An 18,868-nucleotide genomic window follows, 5' to 3' on the forward strand; every position below is an offset into this window, starting at 1 on the left:
CTGGGGCTTTTTATTTATTTGATTTTTTTGAATAATATGTAAAATATTCTGGCAAGAAATGGCTTGATTTAAAATTTGGCATTTCACTCAGATATAAAAATGAAAAAAAAAAGATTATGAAGAAAAAGTATTTACTTTTCTAACATTATGTTTTATAATCGGAAAGTATCACTCTACTTTTTGTATTCTTTAGGAATGTTTGTCTTTCTTTGTAAAGAAAAGTGTATTTTTAAGCGTTCTTTATCATTAAGACTTTAAACATAATTTGTTAGCATTTACAAATTTAGTCTAGAAGAAAAACAGCAGCATTGTGTCACTCCAGCTGTTGTATTTTAGTGGGTTTGGTATCTGTTCTGTACTCACCTCTTTTAAACCAATGATTTAACAAATCCGAAAGCTCTGGGTATAGATGAGCTCAAATTATATAAATATTTTAATGCATAATATTAATTTCCAGTTAAATAGTAACAAAGCTTATTAGAACACTAGAACACTTATTAGAGACTTTACAGAAATGTAATTGATGAAAAAAGTGTATTTTCTGCATAATTTCTTTCAATATTTGATAATACCTGTCTTTCATTTTTGATCGTTGAAGACATAATGTACTTTTGATGGAATAATTCCTCAAGTTATGTTTGGTATCTCTGTACCAGGAAAACAGGGTTATAATTTCACCCATAGGCACCTTTTCAGTTTACCAAATACTGATACTTTTGCAAATTATTTCCATGTTTTTTGAGTTGTTCCATAATCTTTATAATATATGTGTTCAACTGTGTTGGTACTTCAACAAATGAAGTAACTTGTCATTATGCAATGGATGATCTCCCCATAATTTGAGAATAAATGTATTATTAATATGTATGACTGTGCTCCCGTATATACAGGATTTGTGGAATAATAAGACATTCAACTTATTTAAAATATTGTTTTTAAAACTATTTAAGATATAAGTTTCACAGTCCTTGCCCTTAAGTTTAATATAAGCACATTTTGTGGTTACACAGTGGAATTTTTTTTTCTCTTCAAGTCAGTCACAAGCAGGGATCAATTTGAACCAGATTGTCTAGGTCTGGGCCATTGCATTACACATATCCTGACAGCCACAGGAGGGCAGCATGGTTAAATTAAGGGAGAAGATGGGGATGTGGTTATAATGCAGCTAAATTAATCTCACTTTTGATTGTTTATATTGTTTTTTTGAAAGCTTGGATAATTGACACGAGTGCATATTTTCCTAGCTAATATAGATAAAGCAATTGCATGTTAATTTTAGAAGTTTCCAAGTGTAGCTTTGTAGTAGCTATAAATATGAAGTTTTTCTCTGTATATATACAGTCTATTTTAGAAGATTTTAAAATAGTGAATTTGGGAGTTATTAAAGCCTGGTTGGAAATTTATTTCTGAAAATTCTAATAAAATCTGGTTTCGTATTTTGGAATTCAAATATTTGGAGAGTGGAGGAAGCCATTCCCGTAGGTTTATGTGGCACTGGGACTACTCTGCTCTCTAAGTCTTGACTGAGTTATAGCAAAAAATGTGTCCTTTTATTTAGCTGTGTATAAATATATACACATATACAGACATGTAAAGTTCTGTTTGGGGAAAGAGACTGAAAAATCTCCATCTCAGATTTGAATAATAATGAGTGATAAAAAGATTAAGTATAATTTTTGTTCCATCAAAATTGATCATCAAAACAGTCATAGAGGGTATTTTACCCTTTCTGTTATATACAAATAAATGCTATTTAAAAAAAAATATTTCTAAAACTTCAAGTGAGGAGAAATTACTCAAACCTCCCCTCACATACAATTCATCAGTGTTAAAATTTATATTTTCTCTTATATTTTATGGATTTTTTTAAAATTATTTTTATGTAACAGTAGTTTTACAGCTGAGTATCACTTAAGTATTGCTATTTTGAGGAGGCAGTTGTTTGTCAGAGCAGGAAAGGGCTGTCCCCAGTAGATGGCTCTGATGCTCCCTCACAAGTGGCAAATCCTGTATTCCTGAAGTTTCCAAATGTGGATCAGCTCCAGTGTAATAACTCCAGTGCAGGGATAGTGCATTTGAATGGTTTTATTATCTACATATTTGTTACAGTAAATAACTTCTATAAAGACCAAATTCATGCTGCTGTTATAGGTTTATATCTTTCTTGCATATAACTTTTTTGTTTTTGTCTAACCACTCCCCAAAACAAAACCATTTTCAAGATATTAACATCAGGCAATTTTTTTCCTACTTATGTTAATTCAGTCCTGAATTCCTTGAAGGGATAACTCCCAAAAAAGAAACTCCTAAAGCCACTAATACCATGAGTAGAGGAGTAACTTTTGGGGATGTATATTTCCATGCTTCCATCCAGTTGCTGCTTCCCTGTGCAACCTTTTGGGAGCAAGGTACATGCCTGAATGTGCTTTTGGATGGCTACTTCTATGTTCTTTAATCAAGAAAATTTCTTCAAAAGAGCCAAAGTGACATAGAGTCAGAAGCTTTTTTGTTTCTTTGACATCTTTAAAATTTTACATGTATTCTGTATAGGAAAGTTTTTTAAAATGAATAGTTGAAGAGAGCTGATTGGCTGGGGGAAAAGCTTTCTTGCTTGTTCTTACTCTGGCATTGTCATCAAAATGCAGCCAGAAGTATTACCTTTTTGACTCTAACTTTTGATGAAAAGATCACCTGTACTTGTCATTCTGCGCTGGTAGGTTTTCCAAGGAAGAATGTCTCTATCAGAATGTTAGATTAGCCTTACTGTCTTGGACCAAATGTTCACCTAACCGCCTATCATGTGTCAGCAGATGACTGGGAAACTTTCTGAGAGACGTCTCAGTATTCTTTCAGACTTCACTTGTCTGCAGAGTGAGTACTTTCTGAGCCACGTACGGTTCTTTGTGGATGCTAACATTTAATGCAATTGAATTTCTCTTTCACAAACCTGTCGGTGAATGCCCAAAATGCACAATGAAATGTAACTAATTTGAGTTCATAGAAACAAGCCGTAACAGTTGCATTGCTGTGTGAGAATTGAAACTAATGTCTGGCACTGTTCCTACATTCCTTAGAGGTGCTAGAGATGCAAGGGAGACTGTTTGCACCACTGATACTGGCAGCATCACCTGTTTTTCTGTTGTTGTATGTTAGATGGAAAGAGAAGTGGTTAGAAAGAGAAGAAAGAGTTAGAAAGGAAGAAAGAGTTAGATGGAAAGAGAAAGAGAATTGGTTCCAGTGTTTACATGAAGTCTGGTAGATTAAATGGGAGTTTTTCAATATATGATAGTATGAAGTGTCAAAATTTTAATCCAGAAGAAAATCAAATATTTCCAAATGAAAGGCTCTTTTACTTCTGCAACATGAGGAGTTACTACTATTTCAAAGATACTGTATGAATTCCAAGAGGGTAGCTGCATTTTCCTCACTGTTGCTTAAACAGTACTCTATCATGCTTCGTTCTGGACTGCACTGTAGTAGCAGAACAAAAAAGCTTCTTTTTTTACCAAGTGTGCCAAGTATTTTGAGCTCTTTACAGTCAATGTAGCCTCTGTCCATTATCAGCTAAGTTCAGTCATTGCATCCTCATAGCAGTACTGGAAAGAGCAAACTAATATATATTACTCTGAATTGTGCTTTAGAATGAGCACTTTTGTTAGGCTGCAAACAATAAACATGTTCTGTGAATGTCCCATTACCTGCTTTTCATGATGCCTTCATACAGAAATCCTCCTTCATTTCATCTATTTTCAGGCAACTAATTGCAGCACCTAAGTTTGGAGTCTTGGCACTGTAGGGATCTGGAATAGCCAGTGGAGACAGAAAAGCATTTCCATACAATAATTTGTAAAGCTCTTGAGATGAAATATGCCCCGAGTAGTTTGTGCTGGATCCATACAAAATGCAAGGGAAACACAGTCACTGGAAGTGGCATAGTGGAGTTGCAAAGACAACATTTAATTTGCTGTTTACATTTAGAACATTTTGGGTTAGATTTTTTTAATTCATAAATGATTTGCATGTTTTGACACGTGGGGTGAAAAGGCTGAACAGCTTTATAGGCTTCTGAAATGCATTTTCTAGTGTCTGGAAGATAAGAACTGGTGTGAGGCTTTCCTGAATGTTTCTTCTGCTGCACTAGGACCTCAGGTTCTGAGCAGTTCTTGCTTTTCTCTGCTTTGGTTTCTCTCCTACAGAAGCTAATGTAATAATTCTAACCTCCCTCACTGGACGTGTTGTGAAAAATAATTACCTGAAATTTATAAAGCACTACTCAAGTGTCAAGCAATGTTCCTATTACATGATAGGTAAGGTAGGACTTGTTAAACTGATTTGGTTAGAAACTTCACTGATGATTTAAAATAGTGGTTTTAATTGAATTATTTTAGTTATTTTAAAAAAACTCTAGCTATAAAAAATTTTAAAAATTGTTCTAAAACATGATAGCATTTTGAATAAACATCTTCTGTGTGCACCAATGGAAGGAAAGTGCTAGATAATTCGTTATCATGATTTCTGTGCTTCATTTCAGATCACAAATAGGGATACCAGCTGTGACATATTTCCTCATGTTTTAGTAGATCATATGTATCTATTTATACTAATCCATAAGGACTTCAAAATACTTAGTAGTGATGATGACAACTGTTATGAAAATACATAGAATTAACAATCTTAGGATAGAAATGTAAGCATCTTGTTCCACTTGTATGTTTTATTACTAAAAAAAATAACAAAATTAACTCTACTGGCATCTGTATTCTTTATGAAATAAAAGTTATATCAATTCCAAAGTAGCTTTCTAGACAGTGAAAAGAAATATATAACCAGCCAGAGATAACCAAAGCCAAGCATCATTCCTGAAAGTGTTCACTGCTCTTACTAGCCTCTACCACTCTTCCCGAAAGTGGGCCATTTTAAACACTGGGACTCCAGAACTGGAGTTAGTTCAGTTGGCAGCTGAATTCATTGATTTGTTTTATACCAGTGTGACACTGAGCAGGGTATTTTGACTGATTCCATCAGTGGCGGTTTACGACCTAGAAAAAAAGTAGATTTTTCATATTAACAGGTCCCCTTAAATTTAGGCTTTCTAGATCACTCATAGTATCACTGCCTGGCTGAAAAAAGGATCACCAGTTTTTTCTATCTTAGTTTCAGTGTCATGTGCTTCCAGTTATATGGAGAGATGTCTAGGCTGGGTGCCAGGATGCATCTGAGTGCTCAGAATGCTTCTGAGTTGATTTAAGGTCTGGGAGTGTAAAGATCGGTTTCCACAGCCAAACCAGGTCCTCAAGGGAAAGCACTGCAGTTGAAACTTTTTCTACTGCATCAACATTAGCTTTTAAATTCAGATTTTCACTTTTAAAACTAATCTTTTAGTTTTTCCTGCTTACTGTGCTTTGTTTCACATCATGGAACAGTTTGTATCCACAGATTGTTATCCTTTTAGATGGAATTAAACCAAGAGATAAACTACAGAGGTTCACCCATATGTGCTGTAACCACTGATAGCCATTTTGTCCATGGGTTCAGATTAGAGCTAGTCCAAAGTAAGGTGGCTCAAAAAGCACAGAGAGATGTTTGCTCTTCAGCACCAGCTGTTTCACACTTGTGCTGCATTACCTGTTTACATTACAATTAGATTACATAAAAATTAGAGCACTTTCTGCATTTATGTTGCATCTGAACGATTACATTCTTTTGTTGCTTGGAATTCTGTCAAGGCTAAAGGATGTTTTTTCTGTCTTGACAAACACTGCCACTTTACATACAAAATAGGTTTCATGACATGACATAAATTGGATTAATAATTCTCAAGTTGCCATTGCTGTTACTTCACAGGTTCCATAAGTACTGGCATGAATATTCACAAATGTTGAAGCGCTCTGGAGTGCAGTAAGATATCACTTTTAAAGAATCTAGGGATACTTGATCTTCCATCATACCAATAACCATTTATATTGTAAGTGAAAAGTTATTTGGGGGGAGGAGGGGGAAAACCCACACATTTTCCTATTCATATGATGAATATCTTGCTCATTGGAATAAATGTTTTCTGCGGCTGTGGTGTTTATATTATTTGACATTCTTCAACATTTCTTTATTCTTAGCAGGCATAATTACAGTAGAACTTTAGGCTGATTTTTTTTTCATTCCATCTGTAGAACATTTATTTAGTTCTCTTTCTTAACAGTACATAAAGTACTAAAATGAATCCCAGAATGTTTACAGCTAGGTTTCTTATGACCTAGGTCATGTTGTTGTCTTGAATCAGTTTTCTTTCTCATCTTCAACTGAAGACAAAAAAATGGCTTAATCTTTCGGGGTTAAATAAAAGAAGGAATGTGGTGCAAGGAAGATTCCTTTTATGCGAGGGAGCAGGGATGACTGAAAGTGCCTGTGGGCATTTGGTCCCCATTGGCGCTCTCAGCAATGCAATGATGCCCACAGATAGCCTGTATTGTTGTCAGTTAAATGGGATCATGAGTGTCTGAAAGGTGTTTGAGAATGAACTGAAAATCATTTTCACAAGTGGATGATTACTTCTGCCACATGTTAACCGAACTCTATCAGAGTGGCCCAGATTTTTGAGACTGCATTAATTGCTCTTTCAACCTTGACTGAGGTTTCTCTTTAAGAAAGGCCTTTGCTGGACTAAACTGCTACACGTATTGATTTTTCTTTCTATATTTTTTCATTGTTTGTGATAAATGAAGCCTTTTACAAGTAGAGAATTTATCATTCAAGATGTAGATAGATTGCTTCATTCCTTAGAATAAAAAGGGTGGTCTAAAAATGATCTCTGAAGAAGTAGTAAGTCCTTTCTCCAGCAGTGAATAGCTCCAGTATTCCACACTCAATTATGTTTTTCAGCTATTCATTAGTGCCGATTTTTTCATAAAAAGTAGAACCCTACACTCTTGCAGAACAGACTTGGAGGAAATAAGCTATCATTTCCTTTCCTATGTATGTCACCACATAATGGAAACTGGACTATAATATTTAGCAATATGGTTTTGCATTTTTGTAACACAAGGAAATGAACTTTGAAAAATATTCAACCTTTATATATATAAAACATAGTGATGCTCAGACTTCTTAAAGAAAATGGTTGATCATTTTGTTTGTTCCATTTCTGGAGGACAAGATTATACTGACTGAGATATAATTATATATAAAACATATCTTATTTAGGTGTCTCTGTGTTTTATAGAGGAAATTGCTTATAGTCTTATTTATTTTCCAGGAAAATATAGTTTAAAGTTTAAATGTTTATTTTTCCCATATTGTGAGGTATAATCAGGTAACTCTGTCACTTCATACAAATCCAATTCTTACTTTTTAATTTGGGAGTGAGAGAAGAGAGAGAAGTATTAAATAATGCTAGAAGAAAGAAAATTGTAGAACTGTGTTTGAGAGCTAAATTCTCAGGAAAGTGATTGCATGGTTTGTACATTTGATTTCATTTTCATATTACTACAAAACTGTTAGAATATATTTACATTGGGGTAGCACTTAGTGATTCAACATGTATGATCAATGTCCTGTTTTCTATGTGCTGTATAAAAGCAGGTGTATTAGTCTTAAGTCACTGTAAATTATGTGAGCAATATAAAAAGCCTGAAGAAGTCAGCCAAGCCTATACATACTAATTGTAAATATACTTTCTAATGTGCACATGTACCGATATGGATGTTATGTGTACATATTACATTAATATATTTTTACAGAATAAAAGTCTGCATTTATATCTATTTCTATGTACATCAGAAAACCAATATTTCCGGACTTCTTGTTGGTGTACTTATTAAACACTCTGAAAACACAATTTTAAAGAGAAATCAAAATAAATTAATTTAGTAAAAAGCAATTATTATTTCCATGCTCAGACAGAGGGAAACTATTTCAGTATCTTGCTTCTCAGTGTGTAGCTCAACTGTAACAATTCAAGAATTATTTTAGATTATCCCAACTCTGGAACCAAAATTATAGTGAAAGAAAATTGTATCAAATGATGTTGTAAATTGTTAGAAATATGGAATTTTCAACTTCTGAATATCAGTTTCTTCTTTCTATTGCACAGAATATTTTACCTAAGAAGGGTAGGGTGTTTGAAAGAATGGCTGTTGTGTTTCTTGTTGCTGCTGAGAGTGTTCATAGTAGTCTGAACAATTAATGCTATGCATGTTGTGCCCTTTTGTTTGGATGGAGACTGTGAGTGGGGCTTGTAGGTGAATAGAGACTCGCATATGTGTATTTACCCAAGACTCATGAACAACGATGCAATTCCCTGTCTTAAAAGTAAAAACATTCTTCAACTTAGCTCTAGGACTTAGTTCACTTCTAAATCTGTTAACCTATTAACTTTTGCTCCAGTTGTGAAACCCAAGTGTCATTTAATTCCAGAAACTGGCTTTTGTAGACTTTTTCTGTTACAGTCATGCACTGCAGTTTCTACAAATCCTAGATATTACTGTGCAAAATTAGTAAGTTTCTTACGTCCTTTACTTTCCGGTTTTTCAATGGAAAATAAATGGAACAGTTCAAAGAGGATTCTAGGTACCTAGGATGTTTGTCTTGTTCTGGGTATAAATGTTAGACTAGAGTAAGAATTAATCTCATGTTTCAGGAGCATACATACTTCAAATGATCATGGGGTATATCCCTCGTAAATGGCTGAAACTTTCTACATTAGAAAAGAACTGTCACTTCTAGAGGTGGCACTGGAGGAGGGACTAATAATTTAATATTATAACTGTGGATTTATAGTGAATTGTAAAACCAAGTAACATAGGCTTTGCACTTCGGTAGTTAATCCCAGCTTTGTATCATGAATGCTGTTTCCTTTGTTAAGTAATCTTAGATAAGACTAACAGATTTTAAAGTTAGGTAGTTAATGTTCCATTCCTTTGTTCCCCAAGGAAGCTCTTCTTTAACACTTCATTTGGAAGTGATTTATAGGAGGAATAAAAAGTGTATTTTGCTATTGAATTTCTTTTTTGTATGTTTTCTTATTTTATAATTTTGGATTTACTTGTGATAGTTCTGCCTAAACCTCCAGAACCTGTACTGCAGGATTATATGTGGTATACTTTATATAAAAAGTAATTTAAAAAGCAACCAATCTTTTCTCTGATAGCAAATTTTTTAAGATCTCTTCTTTTAAAAGCACCTTTCTATACCAGGCTTAGTTAAAAATACTGCAATTACTCTTTAGGAAGAAGAATCCTCTGATAGTTTATGGCTGCTTTACAGTCATTTAAGATGTGCCAAGAGAGTGGGAACATGGTCAGAATATCTTTGTACTGTAGCATTTGAGGACCGTGTATTCTCAGTTGGTCTTCACAGTCCATGTTGTAGTTGCCCTCCAACATGCATCACAGAAACCTACAGGATATTCTGAGGGATATGGTGGCAGAATGTCCATGAAGAACAGGACAGGCTTAAGACTGAGAGAGCTTAAAGGCCAACCCTGGACCCTTTTACTTTTGACCCCTCTCAATCTTCAGGTCTGAGTGAAATTCATCAGTACATTCCGCCTCCACCCTATGGCAGTATTAAAGAGATTAACAGGGCAATAGCGATGTGCCATGCTTTGGAAAAAGTAAATGCTCTGATTTAGAGGAACACGCCTGGCTCTTTTGAAACATATTTGAAAAGCAAAACAGTTCATGTTTTGTGGGGGAATGCGCACTTATCACTCTGTGAGGTAAATGCTTCCTTATTTTCAAAGCATTATAAACTTTCAAATGAATGCTAGTTGGCCCCTTTTTGGCACCCTTTTTGACACAGCCCTTACTCGTCTCCTTACTTTTTATTGAATTTATAATACAGAATTAAGAAGTTAAAAAGAGTGTGTCAGGATCTGGACTATTCAAAGAAAACTAAATGAACTGGTAATCATGTACACAATGCCAAGTGTCCTCTCTCTCATACAAATAAAAAGCATATTAACCAGGCAAGGCAGAGTTTCAGCACAGGTGTAGCAGGAGTTGAAGAAGGGCAAGATATCAGTGTCATAGTAGTGACGGAGCCACTCTGTAATCTGACAAGCTATCACAGTTAATAAGCATTACACTGAACATTCATGTTATGCAAAAAATTATATTTTGTGACACCTAAAGTGGAAAAGAATGTGCTTGAGTGTATGCCCAGGACAGTTGAAATAAAGCTGTTGCCTGTATCTTACATGCCTGTTTCATGTAAGTTCATTGCTCTTTTCTTTTTGGCTGAGCTAAAACCCAGGGGACAACAAAGCCCCAGAAGTGATCATAAAGTAGAGGACAGCAGACCCTCTCCTCTTACAACAGAGACACCATCCGCCTACCCATCATCCAACCAACCACCTCTAATACTAGTTATAACTTTTCCATAGTATATGTGCCAGCATCCTCTGGAGAGCGCACTTGGTCTGAAAAATTTGGATCTTTTTTTTTTGCCTTTGAAGCATCTAGTTGTACTAGGTGCCCTTGAGAGAAGTTGTCCAGCAAGAAGGGACATCTCATAGGTAATATTTTGCTTTTCTCTCAGGTTCTAGAGAAAAACTAGCAAAACTATGGAAACCAGATGAAAAAAAAAAGTGTTGAGGAATATTTCTGTGTAGTCAAAGTATTCTGCTTTAAAGTGTTTTTCCTGTTTTCAAATGTGATTGGTGAAATATGTGATAAGTACATTAGTCTTCTAAAACGTGAAGTCTTTTGTTTCTGCTTTTTGTCATCTTTTGCGTGAAAGTGAAAATATCTTTGCAGAGAGTAAATAAAAGGAAAAAATCACTTCTTAGGTATGACAACACTGAAGAAGCAGCTCAGTAGGTAGAGCAAATGAATACACTCCTTTCTATTGGGTCCTCCACATATCATGCTTCTTATTAATGCAAAAAACATCCCTTTATTATTTCCTTTGCAGATATTTGTATGCTCTGGGACAGAAGGTTTGGAAGCGGTGGAAAAAACGCTACTTTGTTCTTGTTCAGGTTAGTAGTCTACCATGAAATTTCATTAAAAGATAGTCTTGGACTATAAATTTTCTTACATATGCTTGCTGAAGCCGTTAGTAAATCAGTATCTTCAGGCAACGTATGCAGCACTTCTCCAAGCTTCTTGCAGCATAGAGACATCCAGGGTATTTTTTTATTATTATTATTATTATTATTATTATTATTATTATTATTATTATTTACATATGTAGCAAACAGAAATGTCATTGAATTTTACATATGTATATAAATGAGTCCCTATGATGAGTAATGTTTCAACTGAAACTAGAAATTTCTGTATGCTTTGACCTTGAAACATTGCACTGACATCTTTCTAGCAGGATTCAATTTAAAATTTATATTTCACAAAATGGATTGTATTTACTGTTTCATTCATTCTATCTCAAAAAAGATTTCCTGCCTTTAAAATCAAAGCAACAATAGTTACTATTAAGAAATTTTTCATAAGTATTTTTTTGAATAATGCTATTTTTTGTTCTTCCTTGCAATATTAAATTGGGTAAAATTATATAGTTGTTACAAAAGAACTAATGTAGCAATTGTTCTTGGCCACAAAATTGTGCTGGGCTTATATTTCATAACTTTTTATACGAACTTAGAACTGTAAGTATTTTCACATGCTGGTTAATGACATTAATAGAATAGGAATAGAAAAGTAGGTTTTGAGTGGTCAAAACTGAGAAACATTTTTCTGAGTCTTTGGAAAAATTATTAATTCTATATGTGCTTGTCTTCAGATTGCAGTTACAAATTTGATTTTCTGAGTCCGTTTAGAGAACACTATTCTTCTGTGTCATTTTTTTTTTTTTGTTGGCAGAAAACTGTTAAAAGTGTGAGTCTCCATAAGTGTCATACAAAGGCTGAAGCCTGTTGAGGCTTTTTTAAAAACAAAGGCTTCTAAAACTCCTTTACAGAAAGCCTGATTCCTTTACCACTCTGTCAGTCACACTCACCTGGTCTCCTTGTACTCCTAAATGATGAAAATTATAAGGATGTGAAAAAAAACCTGAACAAGGTCCTTAAAAAAGTTAAGTTAAAAGCTGAGGGTATTTGCATATTATTCTTGCTAAGCATGATGTCAATACAGTGTTCTCAATGCCTTCAGTGGGAATTTGCTCGCATATTGATAATCAGTGAGTATGGTTAGAGGATTGAACAGGATCTTCTGGAAAGTCTACTGAATTAATTTCAGTTCTGATTTTGCCAAGGTCCTCTGTGAAAAGATGAGGATTTTTTGTGACTTTATTAAGATCTGTAAAGTTTGGGAAGATCTCTATGTAAAATAGCTGTTAAGGCATGGGTGTGAAGGGAAAATAAAGTTACAGGGGAAAAAAAAAAAAGTGAGGCTAGATACTGCCTTGTCCTTCATGCTGTTCTTTAGCACTCCTACTTTACATCCCCCTTTCACTAAAACAAAGACCTTGATCTCTTCCTGTAAGCCATAGGTTTCATCTGAGTTTTAAAATGCACACCTAACAGACACAGTCTTTCTGTGCATGTGATATGGAGCCATCTGGGAAACCAGTTTATTCCAGCCAAGTTAATTTTAACTATCTTCTGCTTTCTATACTAAAATTGAAATGCTGGAGGATAATATTACAGGAATTCTCTAACTAGGATTTAGACATCTAATCTAATGGGATTTAGACATCTATTTCATTTTAAAGCAGCTATCAATTCAATACAGCTGTATGAAAAATACCATTTTAAATCAATATTTACTGTCCAGACAGATCAAACTCATTTATATAGTCCAGCTGTGATACATACACTGACAATAAGTGTGAAATAACCATTTAGTAATGAATATTAGCCTGTAGTATTGATACATTATTGACATATTGACCAGTCTTCCTCTATAGATTAGCTTTTAGCTTAAGTTAGTAAAATATTAAGGCCATGAAATTCCGTTCTAAGACAGAGGCTATCAATATGATTTATGTATGTTTTGGAAATTTAACTCAGGTGTGAAATTAGATGAATAATGTTGATTTTTCAGGAGTGTGACGTAAGTAGTGTGCACCTTCATTATTGCTACACATATTAGAAGTTTTTTGTGGTTTCTGAAAGAAGCTTGATGTTATAGGAAGGTTACAGACTCGGGAAATTTTAACCTCTTTATTGTATTCCCTTTTCTTCCTTTTACAATCTATTAACTTCTCTGAAAGGTTTTTCATTCCAAATAGGAAAAAGACAGGGACATAACATGTAAGGTAAAAAGCCTCAGCTGGACATGCTGTGTTCTACTTCATATCTTCCTCCAGTAATCAGAATGCAGATCCACTTCTGTCATTTTAATTCAATCTATTCTAATGTTTGAAAAGTCTGTCATTTGTTTCATGGATAATTTTTTCTAAACACGCCAATCACACTAATTTTTGCTGTTGAACTCCTGAAGAGAGCTGCCCAGTGGTGCCCTGTAGCAGGGACCACAGAGTCAGCCTCCAGGTTTGCAGCAACAGTTCCTCCCAGCAGGTTGGGCAGGGGTTTTCTGCCCCATGGGGACATCCTCTAGTGACACTGCTTGTAAGTCATGTCCACATTTCTGTGCCTGTCTGCCTGTCATGCATGCGTAGGTTGTTGGTTTTCTACTTTGTCACAAAATAGAACAGCTGGTAGTCAGATGTTTGGACCTCTGGAAATTCAGGTAAATGCAGTTGTAGGAAGAGGTTTACCTTTTCTTCTATCAAGAATTACTGTTTGAGAAGGGGATTAGATTCTGTTTTTGTCTTAGAATATGGTGTACATAGTCCTGACTTTTCCATCATTCCATGAAGTATTGATGCTAATTTGCTGAATTCCCAGGAAAAACTAGCTACAGCTCCACAACTATTAACAATACACTTAAATGCGGTCATAGATCTATATTAAAAAAGTGTAATTTCAGATTGTGCTGGTCGTTCCCCCTATAATAATTGATACCGTCCACCTATAACCATAAGGAAAAGGGTTAAATGGTTAAGATTTCAAGTGTAAACAAACAAGGCAAGTTCTATATTTCTTTATTTTGTTGAGACTTTTTTCCCCAACAAAGTTTTCTGGAGTTTTTCTATTTGTGTCTTTGGTGGAGAGATTTTAAACTGTCTCATTTTCAACCAAAAGATGAAGTGTAAGCCTGATTGTGACATGAGTGTCTTTTAGTGAATTGTTCCTTTAAAATAAGAGAATACATTTAAAACACGTTTGAAAAATTAGACTCAATAGTATTATAGATCTGATCTCTGTCTTGTAATAGAGATGAGGTTAAAAATGAGCCCAGATCTTCCACAAGCTTATCTTTAAAAACATACAGTTGCTGAAGAAATATGAATGAAAAAAATGGGTATCTTAAGCATCCATAATTAGTGTCTGCAAGCTTCCTTTTTTATGGCTCAGTTTGTCTACATGGTGTGCTATATGGAGTTGTTGACATGAAAATGCAAATGCTGTGGGTGATTGCCAGGTTATTTCATTCCACAAAATACAGTAATTTAAAAAATGTTTTTACTGTAGTGCCAGGTATCAAAAATTAAATCTGTAGGTTCAGTTTACAAGAGAGGGAGCTCTCATGAAATACAGTGCTAATTGCAGAGGATTTAGAGGTGTGTGACTAACCAAGAGCACCCTCCACGCTTCTTCATGAAGGCAAATATGTCTCTTGGGATATAAACAGGGAAATACCAAGCAGGCTTCTGGGCCTAGAGCAGAGGACATGACACAGGGGCTGAGCCCTGTGCCAGAGCTCTAAAGGGGACCACCAGCACCAACTGTCCCTGCCCAGCTCCTCCAGGGCCTCCTCACCCTTCCCACAGCCCAAGACCCCATTTCAGCCACCCTCTGAGCCCCAGTGATGCCATGGCAGGGCTGGTGTCCAGCTTCCCACATCCCTTCCCTTCCCAGCCATGGGCCCCATCAAGCTGGGCCTGCCAGCAGTTCCACATCCCAGCCTGGCCTTGGCCTGTGCCCATGGGGGTGCCCAGTGCCTTGGGCTAGGGCTGCCCTGGTGCCCCTGGCTGCCCTGCTCCTGGCTAGACCCTGGCTGTGAGGGGTAACTTAAAATGTTTAAACCAAAATACAGTGATTTTCTAAACACATACTATAAATTAAATTAAAACTGAGTTCAGTCTACAAACAGTGAGGTGAAATTCTGTTTTGTGTGTCGTGCTGGAGGACAGGCTGGCTAGTTCTAATCGTCCCTTCTAGCCTGACAACTTAAATTTCTGAAAGTGATGGGCAGAGTTGTTTTCTGTGTTTATTTTCATTTCTGTCAAAATTTCACTTCAAAAAGGATCATTCCTGAAGTTGTAGACAAGGCAATAAATGTAGGCAAGAGTTAGCTGAGGAGTCAGCAACTGAGGTAAAGACAGTCCTGTTGTCTATCAAGACAAGCAAGACAAGCTCCTTGCCTATCCTTAGATACTTAACACAGTTTTACGGATCTGAGAAATGATGTTATAGTTCTAAACAAGTTAGTTGGCCAGGTATCCTACAGTCCTAGGAGATGAGATTTTCAAAGGCCAAGTTTCAGGTATTCACAGATCCACAAGCTCTTTATTCTGGTCACCTTTTACACTGTTTCCAGCTCTTCATGTAAGACTGGGAACATCTGGTTTGTTTCAGGGATTGCTTTTCCTGTTACATTCCTTTCTTTATCTTTCCAGTCACTTTTTCCTTAGCTCTCCTTATTGCTTCCTACTCTGTCCAGGGAGTCTTAAACCACATGGTGACAGATTCTCTTCTTATTGCTTTATTATTTTTTAATAACTGTACTTGATGAGAAGTAGCTGGTGGTGTTCATGCCAGCTGCAAGCTGCTTGGCCTACACAGTACTGTATCCAGTGAGTCAAGCAACCTGGAGGTGGGTGTGAACACAAGTGCAAAAGGTGCAGAAATCAGACTGCAAAATCAAAGTAAAGATTCTAGTACTTACTAGGATTATGTCTTTGTCTTTAACTAGGATTGGCCAGACTAATTGTTCGTCTTTCCAGCTGCATGGTAATTGTGGTACTCCTGCAAAAAGTACTTTTATACATAGAAGTCCCTTTTTTCCCAGCCTTTGGAATACAGGACTTTATTCTCACACAGTAGACTGAGCAGTTTAGTCAGTAGCACAGTACCAAGTATTTTCCCTACGAGAACCTAATTTATTTCCTTTCGATTTTTTATAAAGCAACAGCCCAAAATACTTTCTGTTTCAGAAGACTGCAGATAAATGTGTTTATGGCTTTTTTCCCCTTCCTTGTGACAGGAAGGGGAAAGAATACAAACTTTTACGCCATAAATATTTCTGGAGAAAAACCCCATGGGTTTTATTTCTTCAGCTCTGAAAGCTAATTTAAACAATGGTGCGTGTCTTACACAGTTCTGAAATGGAATTCAACTATTAAGTTCTTTCTTATTCAGGTTAGCCAATATACATTTGCAATGTGCAGTTACAGAGAAAAGAAATCCGAGCCTCAGGAACTGATGCAACTCGAAGGATACACTGTGGATTATACAGCTCCTCACACAGGTACTTTTCATGATTTTGAAGTACGATATTTGTGTAAAGCAGCTGATTCAGTTTGCTCATTTTGATCTAGCAGCAAAAAATATCTAAAAACCAACAAGGTTCTTTGGCAATTATTCCACTAGGATTTTCTTTTAGAAAGAAGCTTGTTGTAAGAAGGATGAACAATAAATGTACACTAAGCTTGCTTGAAACATTGTAAGATCACATATGACACAAGGAGAAAATATTAATTCTAGCCAGTCTTTCCCTTTTCTCACTATTTTTCATGATGGGGCCATGTGGCAGTGTACTGTGAGGTATATTAATAAATGATTCAGAAAAGGTTATTGATGACACTGCTTGCTAAAGACAAACAGCTCAGAGTTATCAAAAATAAATTTGACAATGTCAGAAAAATTTGCATAATTTAGTATTAAAATGGCAGAGAGAAATCACAGTTATAAATGTAGAGAAAAATGATTCTGCTCTACCTACACAGTGGAGGGAAATGAATTTAAGAGACTAACCAAGATATTGAAGATTGATCTTTGGAAATGTTAGCTCAATGTTTAGAATAATTGAGAAGGCAAGCCATGCTCAGAATGTGTTTTAAAAGCCAAAGCAATGTCATACAAAAGACCCCAGTGCAGCCATGATGACTGTTGTGTGCTCTTCTGGTTATGCACTCTCAGAGCAAAACACTGGAATGAGAAAAAGGGATCCAGGAAGAAGCAATACTAATAAAAGGTATGGAGCTGCCTCTGTTCAAGGAGAGATAGAGTTGACAGGGAGTTCCAGCTAAGAAAATGGTGCCAAGAAGGAGGATATGTTATAGAAATGCAAAATAGCATATGACATGGAGAAGACAAATAAGAAATAAATTGTGATCGAATTGGAAATGGAATTATAGAAATATATTCTCCTGTATTTATTATACTGATGTGTTATTTCCAGGTATTATCATTTGATCCTTATAGCTCTAGATTTTATCATACTTCTGTGTCATAAATGCCTATAAAATATTTTAAACCATACACACACAAACACAGAGGAAAATCGATAATGTAATAAACATTAATGGTGATATAGAAATAACTTGTATTTATTATTACCTTTCTATTTCCTGCTCCAGGTCTTCAGGGTGGTCGAATGTTTTTCAATGCTGTTAAAGAAGGTGATACTGTGATATTTGCCAGTGATGATGAGCAGGATCGAATACTCTGGGTTCAAGCCATGTACAGAGCCACAGGTCAATCATATAAGCCTATTCCTGCAAGTCAAGCTCAGAAGACGAATCCTAAAGGAGGAAATGTCAACACAGAAATATCCCCGCTTTGTAAGTTGGCTGTCTTTTTCTTTTGCAGCTTTGGTTTTGGTTTTAGTTGGTAAAATATGTAGCAGCTCCCTCAATGAAGTTTAATTAAGCATAACTCATTCACCATTCACTAGGGAAATGTGCCTAGCAGTTTGTTGTTAGCCAGAAGCTCTTTAGCTGAGATTATTATTACCAGTGAGGGAAATCCTGACTTGCAGGTCATTATTTTTATTATAATCTATGAAAATACAGCAATTAGCTTCATATTCATTACAGTTGACCCACATATTACCATGGTGACGGTGCTTGGTTTGCATTACAGTGGTTGGCTACTGAAAAATATAGTGTTGAATAGAAAAGTATCAATCTATTTTCAGAATTTTATCGATTTAGGCTACCTTTACAATACAGTATGTATATTAGTTATGTAAATTTCTACACAGACAGTACATTGTGAGCGGAATGATGCTAGATGGTGCTTGATTTTTACACCCCTCAGTATAATATAAACTAGACATAAAATAATTTGCAAGAACAAAAAAAAAGGTTTAAGGTTTTCTCAACTTTATTTGAGGAAAATACTGTTTCAGAGGAAATCAAGGTAGATAGTATATTTAACCATATCTTGAAAATTTCATAGGATCTCTTTGAAAGTATTCTGTCATGTAGATATCCTTACATAGGAAGCATATATGATTTGTTATTGTTCTGGAGGCTGAATGCGATCCAATAATTCTTCTTCATTATTATGTATCTGTATATGTAGAGTGATAGAAGGGAGATAACATGGCTTAGAATCTCCTTGGTTTAATGTCTGACGTCTGTAATGGGTTGACATAACACCATTCTCCTCCATTGGTCCTACTGTCTTTCAGTCTCATGGCCTTCCATTCATCCTCTAATCTTTTACCAGTTTGCCATTAGAAGACAGTAAAATGTGTTTTGTTAAACTCAGTACTGGTTGTCTAAAATCGTGACTGGAATATCAAGAACATTGAAAAAAACATAGTTTAATCTCAGAAAAGCATTGACATCTGTTGAATTTTTAATCTGAAACTATTTGGAAGGATGAAGTAACCATTCA

The 18,868-nt window shown here is 35.5% G+C and overlaps 1 protein-coding gene across 7 annotated transcripts in view; it reads left to right on the forward strand.

The window, feature by feature from the left end:
* Positions 1-18,868, forward strand: part of CADPS2 (calcium dependent secretion activator 2) — a gene marked incomplete at both ends in the record, with an annotated part of 338,118 nt that overhangs the window by 195,227 nt on the left and 124,023 nt on the right. For all 7 annotated transcript variants that reach the window (XM_080622719.1, XM_080622717.1, XM_080622722.1 and 4 more), the window contains 3 exons: positions 10,909-10,975; positions 16,382-16,490; positions 17,602-17,805. In XM_080622719.1, coding sequence (XP_080478845.1) covers positions 10,909-10,975; positions 16,382-16,490; positions 17,602-17,805 — 380 coding nt within the window. The remainder of the gene's footprint in view (positions 1-10,908; positions 10,976-16,381; positions 16,491-17,601; positions 17,806-18,868) is intronic.

Source organism: Psittacula echo (genome assembly GCF_963264785.1).
Source record: "Psittacula echo genome assembly, chromosome: 1".
NCBI classification, from domain to species: domain Eukaryota; kingdom Metazoa; phylum Chordata; class Aves; order Psittaciformes; family Psittacidae; genus Psittacula; species Psittacula echo.